The sequence below is a fragment of the Telopea speciosissima genome, chromosome 6 (genome assembly GCF_018873765.1).
Source record: "Telopea speciosissima isolate NSW1024214 ecotype Mountain lineage chromosome 6, Tspe_v1, whole genome shotgun sequence".
Taxonomy (NCBI): domain Eukaryota; kingdom Viridiplantae; phylum Streptophyta; class Magnoliopsida; order Proteales; family Proteaceae; genus Telopea; species Telopea speciosissima.
The window spans coordinates 54928533-54949785 of NC_057921.1; the positions used below are offsets into that span (position 1 = coordinate 54928533).

Consider the following 21253-nt stretch of genomic DNA (forward strand, 5'->3'; position numbering starts at 1 on the left):
AAATATTATTCAAAAAGGGAATAAGCCAATCTTTGATGGGGGACGCCACCCCCTATGATATTACGATGTTACCCTTATAAATAAGTTCGAAGTTTAATCACAATTCAAAAGCGTTTAGGTAACCAATATCTTTTTGTAAGGACATTATAGTCATTGGCTGTGGACGAGGACATGCCGAAGTTGACTTGTGAAGGTTAGCTTTAGCTTTCAGGCTTTATCTAAACGTGTGCTTTGTTTTCCGGTAGTAACCTCCCCGTGTTTTTCCATACGTTGGAAAATCCCACGTGGCCTCGTTTGATTGGTACTGTCAAATTTATTTATTTTATTTATAGAAAAAAAGTGACGCTAACCGATCACTAGACACAGCGTGTACCTGCGCTAAACACAAACCAGCATAAAAAGACCGATACACCCCTGACAACAAACAAATGGCAAAAAAATATAACTAATGATATGCTTAACTTTCAAATCTTAGTATTATGACATACCACTAATGATATTACATCATCTTCAATCAAATAACTCAATGGTTTATAACTTAAAACATGATTATTTTTTCCTTCCAAATCCTTCTATCCTAGTTGTGGCGAAAGCCAATTCTATGAATAGGAGAAATTCCACAAGAGCATATATAATAATTGGGACGCTAGCTAAAAATACGATCGGAAAGGAGATCCATAGAACATTGAAGTGAAGTAAAACTAGGACAGCTACAACAAATTCTATCATCATCCCCACTATAGAAAGGAAGAGGAAGAAAAGTCCCAAGATCAACCTTTGAGGCAATTTCTTTAAGAAGTCTTCTTCTGCGTAGCGTGAAGTAATGATGGCTAGAAACATCAACATTGAAGCAACAGAAGAGCAAAGTGCAAGTATGTTTGCCGTAACAAAAACTATAGGAAACTTTCCATGTATATACTTGGGCTTGTCAGTATCAGTCTCCTTGCTGGAACCTGGTACAGTAAACACTGCTGCAAACATAATTGTGGTGATAAGGGTTGCAACGACCATGCATTGTGTTGCTGTATCTTTCATCCAAGTTGCCCCTTCTTTTACTAGCTCTTGATGCGCCTCTGTGAATAAAACTCTCGGTGTCTTCTTAGCCTTGTTTTTAAATTCTTTATAGGTTGGAGGCATGATTTTTTCCACTTCCTATAATACAGAAAAAGTATCACAAGTAAAACAACACTGCATATATATATATGAAACCTTAAAGAGTTGCCTAAGGTTGCCTTGACAACAAATCTAGGTAGGGGAAGCTATTTTCAAAAATTAATATCACATAATATTGATGCAATTGTAAGGGCATTATCAGACTGCCCTTTCCTCTTGATCACTCTTTGACATACTAAATTGTTTTGAAGATCTGAGCAACCTCTACTAGCGCTTTCCGGCCAGAGGTTACTCTTGTTTTAGATCCAATAATACTGTGTGCAGTGGGTCTATGGATAAGGGGGGGGGTAGTCAGGAGATCAATCGAGGAATTTGAAAAGCTGTGTTTGGTGTGATGATTGAAGAATACTAAATTAAGCAAGGATATATGAGGCAGATTAGTAAAAAAAAATCACCTTGTACCATAGTAGATCATGTTGAATTTGGAGAGCTGGACCTGGGATTTCATTGAGACGACCCACAGGTGACTTTTGAGCTGCTAAATGTGACATGAGGTTTTGGGAATGATCGGAAAAACTTGTGAAATCATTCTTCATTGGGCCTATATTGTGTATGAGGCTGAAAATCTTTTCTTGGCGGTGGCAAATTGCAAAGTGAAATATGGTTTGGCCTAAATAGGCGTGATCATCGTTATCACCATTTTCAAACCCGGGACAAGTTTGATAAAGAAGCTGAGGACAATGGATGATGCTCTCCTTGATGAATTCAACAATTCCAAACTTAGTAGCAAGGAACATTGCTTCAACTGCTGCGTCCTCCAGGGGCCTGAAATCTTCAAGTTCTGATACTAGCTTCCATATTTCTTGTAACAGCTTTATAGCTCTGTGATGCATCAATCTCCTATCATAGATGGTCTTATAACCTGGAACTGCAATGCAGTTACAAGAAAGAACTGTCCCTCATGATAGGCTTTTAGATAAAGCATGTAGTAGTAGTATTAGTTGCTGCAAGAGGGTGGTCTTCTTAATTAATTACTCACCTAGTTTAAGAGCTATCTGAAATAGTCCCTTACAGAATCGAACAGTAATGCCATCTCCACCTGTGCCTGCAGCCCAATCATAAAAATTTCCTGCATTGGAAATATATATCGGGAGTCCAAAATACAAACATTGAGAGAGAGAGAGTACTCACCTTGAGCATTGTGGCCGGATGCATTGAATGGACTTTCAATATCTCTTCTGGTGCTTGACCAAGGAATAATGTGTTCATCATGGACACGTATGACTGATCCCAAGTAGATTTAATTATAGAAAGTTAAAACAAACTCTGTATCATCATCATCATCATCATCAATTTGAAATTCATAGAGAATAATGCGAATGGAAGACCAATTGATCCAAAATTCGCCTTAAGGAAAGACCACCTCGGACCAACTGATCCAACTAATACATTACTAGCTAGGCGCCCAGGTGTTTGCTCAAATGGGTCAGTCAATCAGGATTAAAAAAAAAAAAAATCTCTTTACTTCTTTGATTTGAAGATAGAGATAATAGAGAACATAAGAAGGGTTCTGTTCAGCAATTGAAATACTTACGTGGGTATATGGTTTTCTCGAAAAGATATCCCAGAATCCCAAACCGACCTGTCTTTGCGATAGGGAATGAGCTTGGGAATGCAGTAGGCATCATTGATATTGCACGCAGGGCTGTGTTTTTGTATGTATCAAAGACCGACACTAAATTGGGACACTGTTGTAATAGATGAAAAGCCAGATCTACAAAAACAAAAATAAATAAATAAATAAACAAATAATTGGGAGGGGGGAGGAGAAAGACCTTATTTTTTACTTCTAATTTTTTGAACCCCAAACCTTAATTTGGTGATACAAGTGAGTGTTTACACCTTATTTTCAGTCAATAGATTAAAAAAACTATTTTAGCGAAGATCGATAAGTTTTAAGTGAGGTAAGTGGTCAATGATCGACGAACGGTCAATATGGGATTCATATCAAAGGTACGTCACCTACTTGGTAACCACCAAAAGCCATCAGAACAAATGAAGGGACACCCAAATCAAGACAACAAACAATTTATCATTTATCTTTTTCTTTTCTTTTTAGATGTAGTTTTTGCTAGGGTTGGTCCTGGCCCCAATGTCTCATTGGCCCGTGTTTCAAGAGACATTTAGTAGGTCTTGCTTGGAGAATAACTCCGGCAATATGTCTTTTTAAAAGACATCCATTAATATCGATCAAATTGTAAGCTTCAACAGATACGTTCTGCAAATAAGCAATTTGATTTCTAAGTTCTTCTTCTTCTTAACATTACAATTTTTATCATTAAAAGTCCTTGGAACAACCGATGCACTGGAAAGAACCAATTCTTTCCTAGTTAGAAGTCAGTTTCAATTTATTTTATGGCACGTCTGTGCATCTTCAACTCATGCTGTCGATGCCAAAAAAATAGTGGTAACAGTGAGTCAACTTAGCAAGTCAATATAGAAATAATAATTTAGCATAGGTTGGGAGCATGGCTCTGCATGCGTACGAGCCAATGGGAGCATCAAGTGAACAAAGTTCTTTTTCTCTTGAACAAAATAGAATTGGTCATTTTGACTTGTAAAGATGCCTATTGAACATTGTTCATGGTTTATCCTATTTTTGGGAAAATGAACCTGAAAGGCAACATGGCTCCTAGACTGCAGGGAGGTGGAAATCCAACTCCTATTGATGCCTCTAAGCACACACGTACTTTTCAGGAAACCTCCTATCTCCTACCGGGGATGCAATTTTCTGTCCAAGACACACTCCCATGTGTCTATCTCTCTCCTTCTCAAAACAAGGAGGCTGAGGTGTACTCTATCCCAAACACTAGTTAGAAAATATGAAACTAATACTTAATTGGTGTATAATTAATGCCAAACACCGATGCACATTAAAGGAATAACCCTGAGCTGGGCAGATCCGGCTCCTCTCCAGCACCCAAGGAGTGCCCGGGGGCATCCAATGGCTGATCTGTGCTGCACACATCCCGATCCCCGTGCGTACCCAGTCAGCCATCGGGATGTGTGTGGTAGAGCCCAACGGCTGGATGGATGCCCCCGCTTGGGCAGTCAGCCCCTGGGCGTTGCTCCCTGGAGAGGAGCTTGATCGAGCTGAGGGCAAGCTCGTAGGCGGGCGAGCATTGCCAAACCGCCGCCAGGCCAAAGCACACGTCTGTCTGCATATTCATTTTACTTACCAAAGAATTCAGCTAAAATTAAAGTAGTAAGAAGACCAGCTCTAGTTTCATCTCGCCGTCGTTTGGCATTATCGGCGGCTGGTGCTGTTTCTGTTGCTCGAGCTTCCTGAATTCGATCTTGTTCTAGGGTGATCTGGTAAAGATAATAAACAACATCTTTATTATATGCCCTAGCAGCGATAGTTATCGGGATTTCTTCATAGTAGTCATCAGTGGTGAGCATCACTAGACTTCTACGTTTTTCCACCAAGCTCTTCACTATCTTTATGTTTCCATCTAAGGCAGCGATTTGAAGTGCGGTTCTACGATCTTTTCCCAGTTGTGTGAGCTTATTTTCAGGAATCCTCTTTAACATCTCCTCAACAATTTCAAGCTGTCCATGTCGAACTGCAATATGAAGAGGCATCTCTCCATCACACGTCAGCCTCACTGTAAGCGCTTCTGTATTTGTTGGGAGTAACTGAAGGAATGTCTTTAAATCACCATATACAATAGCGTTGTACAAGGGCAGCCACCATGTGTGAATTGTGCTCATTCCTGCCAACAATGCCAATTATGAAACATATCATTTTATCACCATGTGTTTGATAAAATGATCCTTACAAATTTGTCTAAGGAATTTCAACTAAGAAGAAGAAGAAGAAGAAGAAGTGCTGCAATTAATATTAATATACCTGGTTCAGTTAGCGGTGACTCATCAGCATTCTTAAACATGACCTCCAATTGACTCCAAATAGATTTAACACCGCCTTTTCCTTCAATATATGGGCGCACCCATGGTCCACACTGTTTTTTGAAAATTGATAGAACTTGTGCTTGCTTCTTTGCCCAAACCAAGAACTCTGTCTCTTCTTCAGTAGGAGGAGGTTTAGTTATTGGTCCCTCCAAAAAACCCCAGAGTTCTTTTCCCTTCAAGTACTTTTCTATGTTAACTTTCCAATTCCGATAGTTATTTCTGGTTAGCACAGGACAGTTGTCCAGTACAGGAGGCAGCGGTACTGAAGGCAGTATTTCAATTTCCATGGGTCCTCCTTCTTCTGAAAGTACAAAAAACATATTTTTGTTTAATCAATCAATACATATGATGCTAGCAAATCATAAATCCATGGAGTAATAATACATATTAGGGGAAGAAGAACACTCACTACCTGCACTAGCCACCCCCCATGAAAGAAAAAACGTATCTATGTTGGTGCCACTATGTGGGCTCTCTTGCCCTACATGTTATATTAAGTTGGCATCATTCCTGGTAGGGCTTCTGCTTGTGTTTGATAGTTAATACTAGGCTTGGCTTAGACAATGCTCTAGGCCCTACTAGCCCACACTACTACTACTCTTGGTGGGTCTGAACTTATGTAATGCTAAAAAATAACCAAAACCCACACTACTCGCACACTACTGGCCTCACATGAAACCATGTATGTAGTAGTATGCTAAAAATTAACCAGCTTTGGCAACCAGGTCTTATTAGATTAATGTGGATGGTCGATGAGAATTGAAAAGAGAGTGTTTGATCAGTTACCTGCAGTACTCATATTTGCAGTGGATGTGAAGAGCAAACACCGAATTATATATTGAACAATGACCAAGACGAGAGGATTAGAGTATGACAACGTTGGGAAGTGTTCGATCCAGAAGGTATAAATAGCTGAAAAACAAGACCTGTACCTTTTGAAATTATAGCTCTAAAATTTTGAGTTCATTTTGATCTTTTTAGATATAAATGGTGATGGCTACTACTCTAACAGGATGCGATGCTAAGGTAGTAAAAAGCCCAAATATCTTTAGTAATTTGATTCAATATTTAATTGGTAAAATTAAAAAAAGTGGGGTTATGTCTTTTCTCTTTATCTAATTAATGGGGATCTGATTCAAAGTTGTTGTTCCCTACTTCTCTGGAATACGAGAGATGATGCATGCTAGGTAACATTCCCTTAGAGAAAAAGTGACGAATTGATAGACTGGTTTGGTTCATGTTTGAAAATTGGGAGGGGAGGAACGAGGCAAGGTTTCCAAAATATGTACGATTCATTACTAAAGAGAAAGAGGGCTTAACCGAAGCATCCGATTGTCCTTGGATGAAGAAACATTACAAGAGGTAAAGGAATTAGTTCTGAAAATCCATAAATCCTTCTTGCCTTTTTTTTTCTTCATTAAAGTGATTGAAGATAAAGAAAAGAGCAGCACCATGACAACTAATTTCACACTACTTTTAACCAAACACTGCAAGAAAATGAATTCTTCTACTCATTAGGCATTCTTCGAATGCAATATTCCAAGTCTTTGATTTCGCATTCTCGAGCAAGATGATAAAAATAATAGTTGTTTTACTTACTCGAGAATGCAAAATCGAACTAGAATGCATACCAAACACAACCTTAATGTAATATTCTGATTTTGGACTAAGGGTAATTTGATCTTTTTACATAATACAGGATTAGGGCAAACTGATATGTAGGAGCTTGGACTAGCTGGAGGTAAACACATACATGCATGGTAAGTAGTGTGCCCTAGTGTAACACCCTTAATTTGGATTATTCCTTGCCTAAATGTAGAATTAGGGTTTGTTAAAAGAATATATGATTTTATTTGGGAAGTAATAAATAACTAATAATCTAGTCTACTGGTTGAATCCTTACTTCAACAAGTTATTTGGGAAGTTTTATTTTTACGAATTTACCTTATGGTGGGGCGCCCCACATCACAACTAGCTAACTAGGAAACCGTGGAGATGTGGGAACTCTCCCACGTTTTAAAAAAAAAATATGTATATATATAGAAAAAAAAAAGGAAAGAAAGAGAAGGAGTTGGAGTGAAAAAAAGGAAAATAGAGAGGAGTCAATGTAGGATACCAGGGAGGTTCCATGCATGAGAGGGATTGGAGCATTTCGGTTCTAAGCAACTAAGAACAAAATACTAATAATAAAATAAGAAGGAATGTAACTAAAATTAAACTAATAAATCTAAATCTTTTTAAAACCTTAAGTCAAGATTCCTTTTAAAATATTTTCGTGGGGAAATATCATCCCCCTCCCCTCTAAGTTTCCATAATATCAACCCAATACCCAAGTTTTGAAAAATGATAATGCCCTCCCCTACTTCTTAAAAATTCTATCAACCGTACCTTAAGTGGCTAACGGTGTTAAAATAACAGTTTTAAAGACAATATTACCCTTTATTGGCTAACCTCATATTTTTTTCTTCTTTGATTTTCTAATTTTTCTTTCTTCCTTCAACACATTTCTCCTCTTCTTCTTCCGCTAGCACCACCATCATCGCCACCACTGCCGCCACCGATCCTCTTACACCGCCAGCACCACTGTTAGCATCACCACCACCGCCGAAACCCATTCAGCTCTTTTTTTATTTAGTTGTTTGTTGTTTATTTTCCATCAACTGACCAACGAGATTCTCCATTAGTGGTCCGTTGTTCATCGCGTGACCTTCAATCTTTCTCTGTGGTCTTCCCCGATGGTATTGGAAGTTTGAATTATTTCTGTTGGGTTAATGAGATGAGGTCAGACATGTCAGGGGGAGAATTCAGCGATCATAGGACTCTGTTACTGTCGAATTCATCGACCTCTGATTCCGATTTGGAAACACAGGGCATAAAGAGGAAAGGAATTAGGGGTTGGCTAAAGCATTTGGATCGAGGATTATCTGGCTGACGGTTGAGTCGCAAGCATTTAGATAGGGTTCCATCCTCTTTATCTTTAGATCACTTCCACGATGCTCTTGGCGATGGCGCTCCTCCAGAATGGGCGTTGCTGCTTGTAGGTTGTTTTCTCGGCCTTGCTACCGGTCTCTGTGTCGTCACTTTTTTTTTTTTTTTTTTTTTTTCCGTTTCTCTTCCTTTTATTTCCACGTGAAACCCCTTACCCTGTTTTAGTTTCAGAAGTAGACCTTTCTCAACTCACCTCCCCTGTCTCCGTCTAAAGACACTCCTCCGAGCAACTAAAATGGCGAGGGTAGGTGCAGGGAATAAACACAAAGCGAAATTAAAAGATGGAGGTGGGGGCAGAGAAGATTTTGCAGAGTGGGGGAAGGGCTGGGGGCAAGGACTGGGAAGGGAAGAAGTTACAAGTGAGTTAGGGGTTCTCAAGATTGGGATTTGGGAAGAATCATGTATATTTTGTTTGGATTAGCGAGCTCCAACGCAAGTCTTGTAAGGGTATTTATGTAATATCCCTTCATATGTTCTAATATAATCCTATTTGTATTGATGCCCAGGCTGTGAGGGGCAATCTAGTAATTAGCCTATCTGACCTAAACCCTAGTTTCCTATAAATACTACCTGGAGGCAGCAGTCTGGGTATTCCAAACTAGATACCCAGGGTGTAATGCTTTAAGCAACCTTGTGCTTGAACCCTAAACCCTAACAATCTTAAAGCATTATTATTTCGTTTCTCTACGATCAAGATCGGCTTTGGATTTTTGGATTTTTTGAAATCAAATTTGTGGTTGATCGTACGTCACCATTCTGCAGTTTTTTCTTTTCTTTTGAGAGATCGGCTTCGGCAGAATTGCATTCTTTGTTTTATACGATCTCGGTCAAACACTCTGCAGGTTTTTCGTTTGAGAGATCGGCGCAGATTTTCCTTTGAGAGATCGGGTTCAGCTTCGGCTTTTAAAACATTGTTTTGTTCGTATGCATCTGATTTACAATTCACTGCTTTGGATGTGACAATCAACAGTTTTTTATCAAGTTTTCCCTGATTATTTAAAACCAAAAAGGACGTGGCTGCAGCTTTTTGTTTGGTCAAACGCCCTCTTGCTTTGATTGATTATTGAAAAAAATAAATTTCGAAAGTTCAACAAGGGTTGATTTGACGTTGGCAGAGAGCTCTTTTGTTTTGATAAGAAGAGAGAGGCAGAGTGCCATTTCTTCAACGAATTGGTTTGATTTGTTGAAAAAAAAAAGAAAAAAAGAAATCAGAATTCGTTGAGAGAGAATGGTCTAAGCTTTTGTTTGAGAATAGGACGAAAAGTCAAACTTTGTTTTTTATTTTGAAAAAAAAAAAAAACAAAGGAAAAGTAGAAGAAGACAAAAAGGCTTTAGCTTCTGATTTGTTTTTGAGATCGGTCACTACCTACGGGCTGCGACCAGTGCCAGCCGTCACCGAACAGAAGCCAGTGACTCGTGCCTGCCAGCACTAGGGTGCACACCACGACTGTCGATGCCACTGCACCGCCGCCATCCTTTCCTCCGTCGTCTAAATCCAGATTTCTTCATCTCAGGTGTGATTGTTCATTTGAGAATTTATTTTTTATTTGAATTTTTACTTGGGCATATAAACAAATCACTTAACAATGGAGAAACATGCTGTTCCAATTGAGATGATCAAATTGGAAAGCTTTAGTGGCTCTGAGTTCAGTTCTTGGAAAAGGAGGACTCAGTTTGGACTAAAGTACCTCAATATTTTCTACACTACAGTAAATACTTTTTCTGATTGCACGGACCTAACTGAAGCCCAATGGACAAGTGATGAGGACTTTTGCAAAGAATACCTATTGAACTGCCTGTCAAATAGGCTGGCAGAGACCTATAGTAAATATGAGACTGCAAAAGAGATTTGGGAAAACCTAGAAGCCCAATTCAAAAAGGAGAAGGACTTATCAAAGACTCACTTGGTTGACAAGTTTATGGATTTCAAGTTTCAAGAAGACAAGAAAATACTTCTTCAAGTAACAGACTTTGAGAACTTGAGAACAAAACTGAACCAAGAAAATATCCCTGTTGTTGATGCATTCTTAGTGGGTGCAATTATTTTTAAGTTACCCTCTACCTGACATTCCTTTAAAACTGAGATGCATAGGAAGAAAACACAAGTGGGGCTAGATGATCTCAAACGGTTCATTAGAATTGAAGATGAGAACAGAGCCAGGAACAACTTGGAGATGGTGAAACAACAACAACAGGCATCTGCCAATTTAGTTTCACAATCCAAGAAAAATCCTAGGCAGTCTAAGTCACCTAAGAAAGAACCCCAACAGTTGGAGGCCAAAACGACTAACTTTAAAAAGAAGGGCAAGTGCCGCAACTGTGGAAAGTGGGGTCATTATGCATCTGAGTGTAGGGGTCTTAAGAAAGGGAACACTGACACACCACAGAAGGAAGTTCACATGTTGGTGGACAAGACTGAGCCTACTAACTTTGTTGCCATGGTTGGCAAGGGTAAGGGGCTGGCCAGTACATCTTCAGATTGGTGGTTAGACTCTGGGGCGACTTATCATGTTTGTAATAGCAAGAACCTGCTCACTGATGCTGTTCAAGTAGCAGAGACTATCACTGTTGCAAATGGAGACGTCGTGGAAGTGATTCAACAAGGGACAGCGAACCTGGTTCTTTCATCAAGTAAAATATTAACTTTGAAAAATGTTAAAATCTTTCCTGGTTTTGAAAATAATTTAATTTCAATCGAAATTTTGCTTGATGCTGGCATGTCTATTACTTTTAGTAGTGGTAGAATAACACTGTCTGTTAATTCTTTTTATTTTGGATGTGCTTATAATTTGAATGGTATGTTTAGGTTGAGTTTAGCTAATGAGACAATAAATCAGGTTAACCATATTTCACTTGATCCCAAAATACTACATTGTAGGTTAGGACATGTGAGCTATAGAAAAATGCTCAAACTGGCTAAAACTCAAAATTTATCATTAGACACTTCAATTAGATTTAACAAATGTGAAGTGTGTACTCAAATCAAAATAACTAGAAAACCTTTCAGACCGGTTTCTAGGAGCACTCAACTTCTTAAACTTATACATTCTGACATATGTGACTTTAAAAGCTACACAACTAGAGGAGGTCAGAAGTATTTGATAACATTTATAGACGATTTTTCTAGATATTGTCATTTATACCTGTTAAAATCTAAAGATGAAGCATTTGAAAATTTTAAAATTTTCAAGAATATGGTAGAAAATCAGTTGAACTTGAAAATTAAAAGATTTAGAAGTGATAGGGGAGGAGAATACAAATTGACAGAGTTTAAGGAATTCTGTGCCTCGGCGGGCATAATCCTTAAAACTACTGCTTCTTACTCACCTCAATCAAATGGCATAGCTGAAAGAAAGAACAGGACGTTAACAGAGATGTTAGACTCCATATTATTTATAGCTAACATGTCCTCTTGCTATTGGGGAGAAGCAGTGTTGACTGCAAATCACATTCTAAATAGACTACCACATTCAAAACTGACTTCTACATCTTATGAACTATGGTATAACCATCCCTGTAGATATGACACTTTTAAGGTTTGGGGCTATATAGCTTATGTTAGGATATAAGACCCTAGGAGACCTAAGGTGGAAACTAGAACAAACAATTGTGTGTATCTAGGCTGTGCAGAAGACAGTGCTGCAGACCGATTTTTAGATCTATCAACCAATGTGGTGATAGAATCTAGGGATGCCATATTCTTTGAAGATAAATTCCTCAGAGATAAAGACATGACCTTGTCTGGTCTGACTGAAATGGTTACAGAATCACCTCTGGAGTCTGAACCAATTGTTTCTGACACTACTCCCACAATGCTCCCTGAATCAGAACCTAGAAGAGTATCTACTAGAGATAGAATACCCAAGAATTTTGATGAGGATTTTATGACCTACCATTTAGAGGCTGATCCATCCACCTATAAAGAAGCGATGAGATCTAGGGACTCACTATTATGGAAAGAAGCCATTGATGAGGAAATAAGCTCTTTAATGCAGAATGAAACCTGGCACCTTATTGATCTGCCTAGAGGGACCAAGACAATAGGGTGTAAGTGGGTACTGAAGAAGAAACTTAATCCGGATGGGTCTATAGCTAGGTATAAAGCACGGTTAGTAGCTAAGGGCTATACCCAGGTGAGAGGGATAGATTATTTTGACATCTACTCCCCGGTTTACCATTTGGCCACGATAAGGATTCTTCTTGCCATAGCATCTATTGAGCATTGTGTTGTGCATCAAATAGATGTAAAAACGGTTTTCCTTAATGGAGACCTAATAGAAGAAATCTACATAAACCAACCTGAAGGGTTTGTCATGAAAGGTTCTGAAAAAAGAGTTTGTAAATTAAACAAATCTCTCTATGGTCTTAAACAAACACCTAAATTGTAGCATGAGAAGTTTGACAAGACAGTGAAAAGCCTTGGTTTTCGAACCAGCAACTCGGATAAGTGCCTTTACTTTGGGTCTGAGTTAAACAAGGTGACGATTATTTGCTTGTATGTAGACGACATGTTGATTCTAGGTTTTGATCTCTCTGTAGTGAGTGACATTAAAGAAACCTTGTCTAAACAAACACCTAAATTGTAGCATGAGAAGTTTGACAAGATAGTAAAAAGCCTTGGTTTTCGAACCAGCAACTCGGATAAGTGCCTTTACTTTGGGTCTGAGTCAAACAAGGTCACGATTATTTGCTTGTATGTAGACGACATGTTGATTCTAGGTTTTGATCTCTCTGTAGTGAGTGACATTAAAGAAACCTTGTCTAAAGAATTCGACATGAAAGATCTTGGTGTGATAGACACCATTCTTGGAATGAGAGTAAGCTTCGATGAGCAAAGGATCACCCTTAGTCAGTCTCATTACATTGAGAGGCTACTTTCTAGTTGGAGATACAGTGACTGTAAACCGATTGAGACACCCTATGACTATAACAAACGGTTGAAACCTAACACAGGTGACACCGTAAATCAGTTAGAATATTCTAAACTATATTCTAAACTAATTGGTAGTCTCATGTATGCAATGAATTGTACTAGGCCAGGCATAGCCTTTACGGTAGGCATGCTGAGTCATTTCACTAGTAATCCTGAAAAAGAGCATTGGGATGCCCTGACGAGGCTGAGGAGATACCTTAAGGGTACTCTTGGTTATGCTCTATGTTATACTGGACATCCTCCAACTTTGGAAGGATATTCTGATGCATCTTGGTGCTCAGATTTGGGAGACAGCAAATCCACTAGTGGTTATGTATTTACACTAGGAGGAGGAGCTGTAGCATGGAAGTCCAAGGGATAGACTGGTATTGCTCTGTCATCTATGGAATCAAAATTTTATGCTCTAGCTTCTACGGGAGATGAAGCAGAGTGGATAAAGGATCTGATCATAGATATTCCATTGAGGAGTTTTAAGTTAAACTCTATATCTATATTCTGTGATAATCAAGCAACAAAGACGATAGTGAATAACTCACACTTTAATGGTAAGAGGAGACACATCAGGCTGAAACAGGTCATGCTGAATTATCGAACAAAATAAGGGATTATCACTTTAATTAATGTGAGATCGAAGGATAATACGGCAAATGCCCTTACAAAAGGATTGAACAAATATTGAACAAAGTCATGTCTTAACCTAACCCAGTATTATTTTGAATTATTCGAATCTCATCTAGCCTTGGAAAGCATTCGGGACAGTTTACATGTTTCAGATAACTTAGTTAGGTTACTAAGTATGGGGGTTTGTGAAACCATTCCAAACTTGATGGTGTAGCAAATTTTCATGTGAAGTTTCCTTACTTTGTTATTCCACAAAGGAATATGAAAAATGTCTGATATGTTTCAATGATATTGTGCTAGTCTTTATGTCATTCTAAATTTGATGACATGTCTTTCATAGTATGGTGTACCATTCTAAATTTGATGATACAACATAAATCTATGACTGATATGACGAACACAGTATTCCAAATGAAAACATGGTATGGTCCTTATGATAGAGACTATATAGGATCAAATTCTTGTAAAGAAACTTGATGATGATGTTTATTATTTTTTATTTACCTTCATCCATATATAGAATGTACTAAGTTCTTATTGTTGAACTAGATACTATTGTACAAATGATTGAATTCATATTATCTTATGAAATTCATATTTGACAAATTATAGAGAATGGCGAAGATGGAGGAAAACAGTTAAATCTGGATCTCGATGATGATGACTTACTTGATGAGTAAAGTCACATGGATTGCAAGGATTTTTTCTTTTGATTATTTCTTTTGGTTTAGCCACTTGCATGTGGAACTTCGGATTTATTGTTGGGTTTAGTTTTGATCTAAAACCCTAGTTTTATTTCTTGAAGTTTACTTATTACTTACTTGTTTTATTAGATTATTGATGTTCAATTTATATTGATTCAATTACTAATTGAACAATGGTTTCTATACATGTGTGGTGGATATATGTAGAACATAGGAGGAGATTGTAAGGGTATTTATGTAATATCCCTTCATATGTTCTAATATAATCCTACTTGTATTAATACCCAGGCTGTGAGGGGTAATCTAGTAATTAGCCCATCTGACCTAAACCCTAGTTTCCTATAAATACTAGTTGGAGGCAGCAGTCTGGGTATTCCAAACTAGATACCCAAGGTATAATGCTTTAAGCAACCTTGTGCTTGAACCCTAAACCCTAACAAGTCTTAAAACAGACATAACCAAACCACCAAATCAAATTTGCAAAAGAAAAAAAATTCTCTTTTGAGAATTTTCACAAACAAATAGAGATTTTACAATTCTTTCTCTCTAATTCTCATGGCTCTTGCTGCATCTTCTTCTACGATTTCTAGCTCAATTTCTTCCCATTCCCTCAGTCCCCAGGAGCTCAGAGGTACTTTCTATTCTTTGCTGCCATTATTAAGAAAGAAAAAAGTTTTTTCTCCTTGTTTTTTAGCTCCCTCAAGGGTCAAGATTGTGTTCTGTACTCCATTCCTTTTCTGATTTCTCGTTTCTGTGTTTGTAAGATTTGAGCTTTTTGGTTTTTTTTTTTTCAATTTTCCATCAAGCGCTTATGAATTGGGAATTTGTATCTGGAGCTCCTCAGATCGGTTCATTTCGACCATTAGATCTAACCTTCGTCCCATTTGTGGCGGCGAATTCTATAGGGCGGCGGTGCTTAGTGAAACTAGTCTATGCTAAACCAAAACGCAGCGATAAAAGCCATGAACATGAATTGGAAGAAGGGCACGGACAACAAGTCATAATGGACTCGAGTTCAGAGTCTTTCTGGAATCAGTTTGGTTTTTTAGAGCTACCATAGAGTATATAGTTGCGTTCTATCATCTATGATTATGTAGAAATACCATAGTATGCCATGAATGACGGTCTGGCAAAATTGTAAAACACAACGTCGGCGATAGTTTAGAGCTACCATAGACTATTATAGAAACAAAATAGAAGAGATGGAGGATGGATGGAGATGGGTCGACGATGGTGGCGGTGCTGGAGGTGGAAGAGGATCGGCGGCAGTGGTGGCGATGATGGTGGTGCTGGCGGAAGAAGAAGAAGGAACACGGAGAGGAAGAAGAGGAAATGGGGTTTTGGGGTTGAGGAGAGCAAAATTGGAATAAAACTATATTAAGGGTAATCTAAGGTATTAGAAAATTTGGAAATGCCCACGTCATCACTTAATGACGTTTTTTAACAGTTAGGGTACGGTTAATAGAATCTTTAAAAATTGGGGAAGGGCATTATCATTTTTCAAAAATTCGGTATTGGATTGATGCTATGGAAACTTAGATGGGAGGAATGATATTTCCCCTATTTTCATTGGAGGGAGAGTAAAGAGATCTAGTTAGAGACTAAATCGAATTCTTCCCACCTCCTTCTCTCTTGTTAGAAATAAATTCTCATAACCAAATCCCAAACCCCATTCCTTTTATAAAAAATGTGTGAGAGAGAGAGAGAGGGAGAGAGAAAAATTCGTAGACTATAGAGAGGAAGAGAAGAAGAGGAAGAAGAAGATTCGGACTGTGCAAAACTAGTCACTTGAAGGAAAATTTCGACCCTTTTCAGAGCCGAATTGAGAAAATCTTATTTCATGATAAAACGTAGCCTCATCTCTTATCTTCGTAACCCAACTTGAATCAGCCCAATCAGAGATCTGAGAAGAGAGATATCGCTAATTTACTAAAGATAGGTCTTTCTGTAAAAAATCTGTGTTTCCTAAATCCAAGTTTAAGCAATACTTTGAAATTGCTTTCATCATTACCTTACTCGTAGGACTCCATCAAAGTGATTCTGAACTAGAAAGAGGTAGATCAACATCATTGAAGCATTGATTTGAGGTCACCTATAGAAACCCTAGTCGCTTCACACAAGGTGAGTAGATTTTCAACCATTATACTTAATATTTTCCCTTCATATAAAACTTGTTTTAAAACATTGTTATAAATCTGAAATTTAATTTTAGATTGAGATTTACCATGTCGAAAACATATTTCATTCATGCTTTTTACTCAATTAAATTGTTCACACATGATTACTTGCAAGGAATGGTGATTTTCTTATGATTTAATTCACATATGTGTGTGCAGAAATTTTAATAATGTCATGTTTATAGACTAATGAATCCAATGCTTATTTATTGATAGTATGAGAAAGGTCTATGGATGATTCTTCATGATTATAACCTAATGCATGATGTTTATGGATGATGCATAAAAATCTGATTTTGTTTAGGGTTTACCCTTTAATTTTCATTGAGGTTATTATTGGATAAGTGATTACGAAGATTTTGCCCAATCTTCCTTATTGTTGTTCTTCACTTTATGTATTGGTATGTTGATGAAAATTAATGTTTTCACACTTTATTTTCATTCTTTTCAATAGCATGTGTTAGTGTAGAATTGGGGAGTCATGACCCCTAAGTTCCGAACTTGGATGTATAGCTTTAAATTATAAGCAAGTCCTTGATTGTTATTTTGTTGTTTACCTTATTGTCATTGGTGAATATGTTGGGGTAAGGATAAGTTGGCGAGTTTTTAAGTTACGGGCTTATCTTTATTGGAACTAAATAGACTACTGAAAGAGAGAGATGATAAAAAACTCTCCAGGAGGACATTGCTAGTAAAACCTTCGGGGGCTTTGACTCAGTCTGGGGTAATTTTGGTCACCAGTTTCTCCATTAGTTTCTTGATGTTGAGAGGGGACAGTGGTGTTGCAGTTGATCATAACTGGAGTTCATACGCCGCTATCATGAGGGCCTGGACCAGTGTATGGTAACTAGTTCACACTAGTCTATCAGGGAGTGATGTGTTTATTATTTTATATTCTTTTGATGCATCTTTTGTTGATTGTTGCCATATATACTTTTCATTACGGTAGTGGTGATAAACAAATATGGTTATGATCATTTTGTTTTGTTTTGTTTCAGATCTATATAAATATATTATTATATGTCTTTACATTTTGTATTACTTGTGCATGTTTTCACACATGTATAGTTGTTGTAAATTTACTTGCTAAGCTTTTTCCAAAGCTTATCCTCACCACCTTTCAGATGAACAACTTTATGAATGCGAACCTGGATGTGAGGATTGTACTAGAGGAGGAGTTCCAAGAGGACGAAGTATTTGGATTAGAAGAGGACAACTACTATTAGAAACTTTACACTTTCTTTCAATTTTAGAAGAACTTATAATTTGTTAATTTAATTTTGGAAATTGTAACCTTTATTTCAGAATTTTAAGTTTAATTTAAAATTGTAATAGTTTAGTTTAACTACTCTACTTTAGTTAAAGTCTTAATCTATACATTTTAGACATGTGTTGGTGTTTTGGTTCTACTCCGGTTCATATCTCCTTGACATAAACGATCTTGTGGACCGTCAATGTCCCTAAACATGTATCTAACAATATGTATTTTAAGAATCCCCAGCCTTTTCTTCTTTATAACCCAAAGATAAATAAATGCCCAATTCTTCTAAGGAAAATATATATATATGCAATTATAACTACAACTAAGGCATAAAAAAAGAGTGATTCAGATCCTCACATCGGATCTGTTCCAACCCATTTTTACAAGTTAATTTAGATCTCAGTGACCAATTCTTGATAGGGGGTGCAACTTTATGGAAATTATCCAATGGTATGCAAAGGGAAATGGTTAATGAGATGGTTGCTTGCTATTCACTTTTCCTTTTTATATTTACAAATGCAACCCAATCATATTAACATTTGCTCCATTAGAGACGTCATAGGGATTCCAAGAAATTTTATAGTGTGAAATTTGATTTTGCAGCTCAAAAAAGATGAAGGGAATTGACAATGAGGTAGGTAGGTTTTTGTGGAAATTCCACCACCATAATGGCGTATCGGAGTTGAGATGGATATTTTTGAAAGAGACCAGAATGTATATAATATATGGGCAAGAGATCTCTACTTGGTCGCATGGTCTCTACACAAGTTTTTAGGCCAAGGGTGAGCACGCCTGAACATCTACTCAGGGGGCAGAGTTGTCATCTCACGTTGCCCTGCCCTGCCCTGTGAGAGGGCATAAGAAACACCACCAAGTAGAGATCTTTTTCCCATAATTATATGGTTTGGAATGACCAGACTATAAAAGTTGTAAATGACTAAAATTCTGAAGGAATGTGACTTCTACCCCCCCTCCCCCCCCCCAAAAAAAAAACCTAAATATTCTGAATGTGACCACAATGGTAAACAAAAGTGTAAAATAGGAGGTATTTGTCAAAATTTTGATGGTGCTTTTGTCTGCTATTTTTGCGGTCGGTGTTGGTTGGAACTATGCTTTGGTTGTTGAAGCGTTGGCAATCCGTTATGCCCTCTCTACCGCCCTCACTTGGAACCTCAAGAAGCTGATAATTGGTATTATAACACACCACTAATTATAATCATCTTAAACCAATTAACTTACAATTGTTTATAACTCAAAACACTTCACAAGGGATTGTAAAACCCACATCTCAAGTCATTCCTTTAATTCAACTTGTTCCCATCCCCTGCTTAAAAACATTTACATTAAACTTCCATGTAGACATGATTATTTTTTCTTCCCAAATACTTCTAGCCTAGTTGTGGCGAATGTCAATTCTATGAATAGGGGAAATTCCACCAAAGCATATATAGTAATTGGGACACTAGCTAGAAATACAATAGGAAAGGAGACCCAGAAAACATTGTAATGAACTAAAACTAAGACAGCTACAACAAATTCTATCATCATCCCTACTATAGAAAGGAAGAGGAAGAGAAGTCCCGAGATCAACATTTGTGGCAATGTCTTCAAGAAGTCTTCTTCTGCGTAGCGTGAAGTAATGATCGCTAGAAACATCAACATTGAAGCAACGGAAGAGCAAAGTGCTAGTATGTTTGCTACAACAAAAATTATAGAAAACTTTTCATGTATATAATTGGGCTTGCCTGTATCACTTTCCTTGGCACCTGGTACAGTAAACACTGCTGCAAACATGATTGTGGTGATAAGGGTTGCAACAACCATGCATTGTGTTGCTGTATCTTTCATCCAAGTTGCCCCTTCTTTTACTAGCTCTTGATGCTCCTCTGTGAATAAAATTCTCGCCGTCTTCCTTTTTTCGTTTTCAAATTCAGCGTAGGTTGGAGGCATGATGCTTTCCATTTCCTATGATAAGGAAAATTATCAAAAGTGAAACACTACACTTGCATATGAAACCTTAGATTTGTCTAAGGTTGCCTCCCAGGACGCATGATGCTTTCCACCTCCGATGTGGATGTGAGTAGCCCAATGTGGAGACTTATAGGTACTTGGACACCCTCTTTATAACAGTAAGATTTTAAGATTGGATTCTACCCAAGTCCCTAACAAAGAATACTAAATGAAGCAAGAATGGGGCAAGTAAAAATCACCTTGTACCATAGTAGTTCATGTTGCACTTGGAGAGCTGCACCCGGGACTTGATTGAGACAACGCATAGGGGCCAATTTTGCTGCCAAATGTGACATAAGGTTCTTGGATCTGTCTGCTAACCTCGTGATATCATTCTTCATTGGGCCTAGATCATGGATGCGGCGAAAGATCTTTCCTTGGTGGTTGCTGATTGCATAATGAAATATAGTTTGGCCTATATTGTTTGGCTCTTCTGTTTCAAACCAGGGACAAGTTTGAGAAAGAAGCTGAGGACAATTGTAGATGATCTCGTTGAGGAATTCAATGATTCCAAGCTCAGTAGCTAGGAACATTGCTTCAACTGCTTCGTCTTCCAGGGGCCCAAGTTCATCAATTTCTGATACTAGCTTCCATATTTCTTTTAGCAGCTTTATAGCCCTGTGATGCTTCAGTTTCGTATCATAGATTGTCTTATAACCTGGAACTGGAATTGTAAGAAAGAACTGTCATGATAGAGGCTTAGGAATGCAAGTAGTATTATGTGCAGGCTCTTCTTAATTGCTCACCTAGTTTAAGTACTCTCTCAAATAATCCATGGAACCACAAAGGTAGTCCCTTACAAAATCGAACAGTAATGCCGTCTCCACCTGTGCAAGCCCATTCATAACATTTACTGCATTATAAATGTTACATTGTGGAAATTGATTCCATAGTATTATATGCAGGCTCTTCAAGTACATTTCTCAATTAACTTTCACTATACTGACACTATAGAGCTATGAATTGGCAAGCCTTGGGCATGTCATATGGGTCATTTAAGCTAAAAGGGCAACTTTTTCTCGACTCTGTAAGCCCAAGCAATAGCCAAACCCCTTCAATGTGCTTGAGCTTGAAGTCCTCGTAGAGAATCTGCTGCTTGGGGATGTTAAGCAGCTCTTTGTATATGCTTGAGATGTTGGGCTTGAATATTGTGCTCTTTTTTGAGCCTCAAATTTTTTTCTGTTTTTTTTAGACAGATCTTATCGAGAGCCCATAGGCCACTAGGGGTTGGCGTCCTAACTCAAAGAAAAGCGGCCGGGGGTGTGAGTCTGAGGGGGGAAGGGGGAATAATGAGATGTTATACATTTGATTGGGGGAAGGGGTTTGAAGAAGAGACTCTCCCTGGGCTTAGGCCAGCGTTCTACTGCACTGGCAGCCACCACCACACCAAGAGGCGCTTCCCGGACCTCAATTGGATTGGACCATGACATAACCATCTACAGAGAGAGAGAGAGAGAGAGAGAGAGAGTCA

The 21253-nt window shown here is 38.0% G+C and overlaps 1 protein-coding gene across 1 annotated transcript; it reads right to left on the bottom strand.

Annotated features, from left to right (window-relative positions):
* Positions 1-549: 549 nt before the first annotated feature.
* LOC122665936 lies at positions 550-21218 on the bottom strand. Its single transcript, XM_043862063.1, has 4 exons — positions 21086-21218; positions 20529-20609; positions 19983-20446; positions 550-1152 (listed from the first exon to the last, which is right to left on the bottom strand). The coding sequence occupies exons 1-4, from the start codon at positions 21216-21218 to the stop codon at positions 550-552; spliced, it is 1281 nt and encodes a 426-aa protein (XP_043717998.1).
* Between the last annotated feature and the right edge of the window lie 35 nt (positions 21219-21253).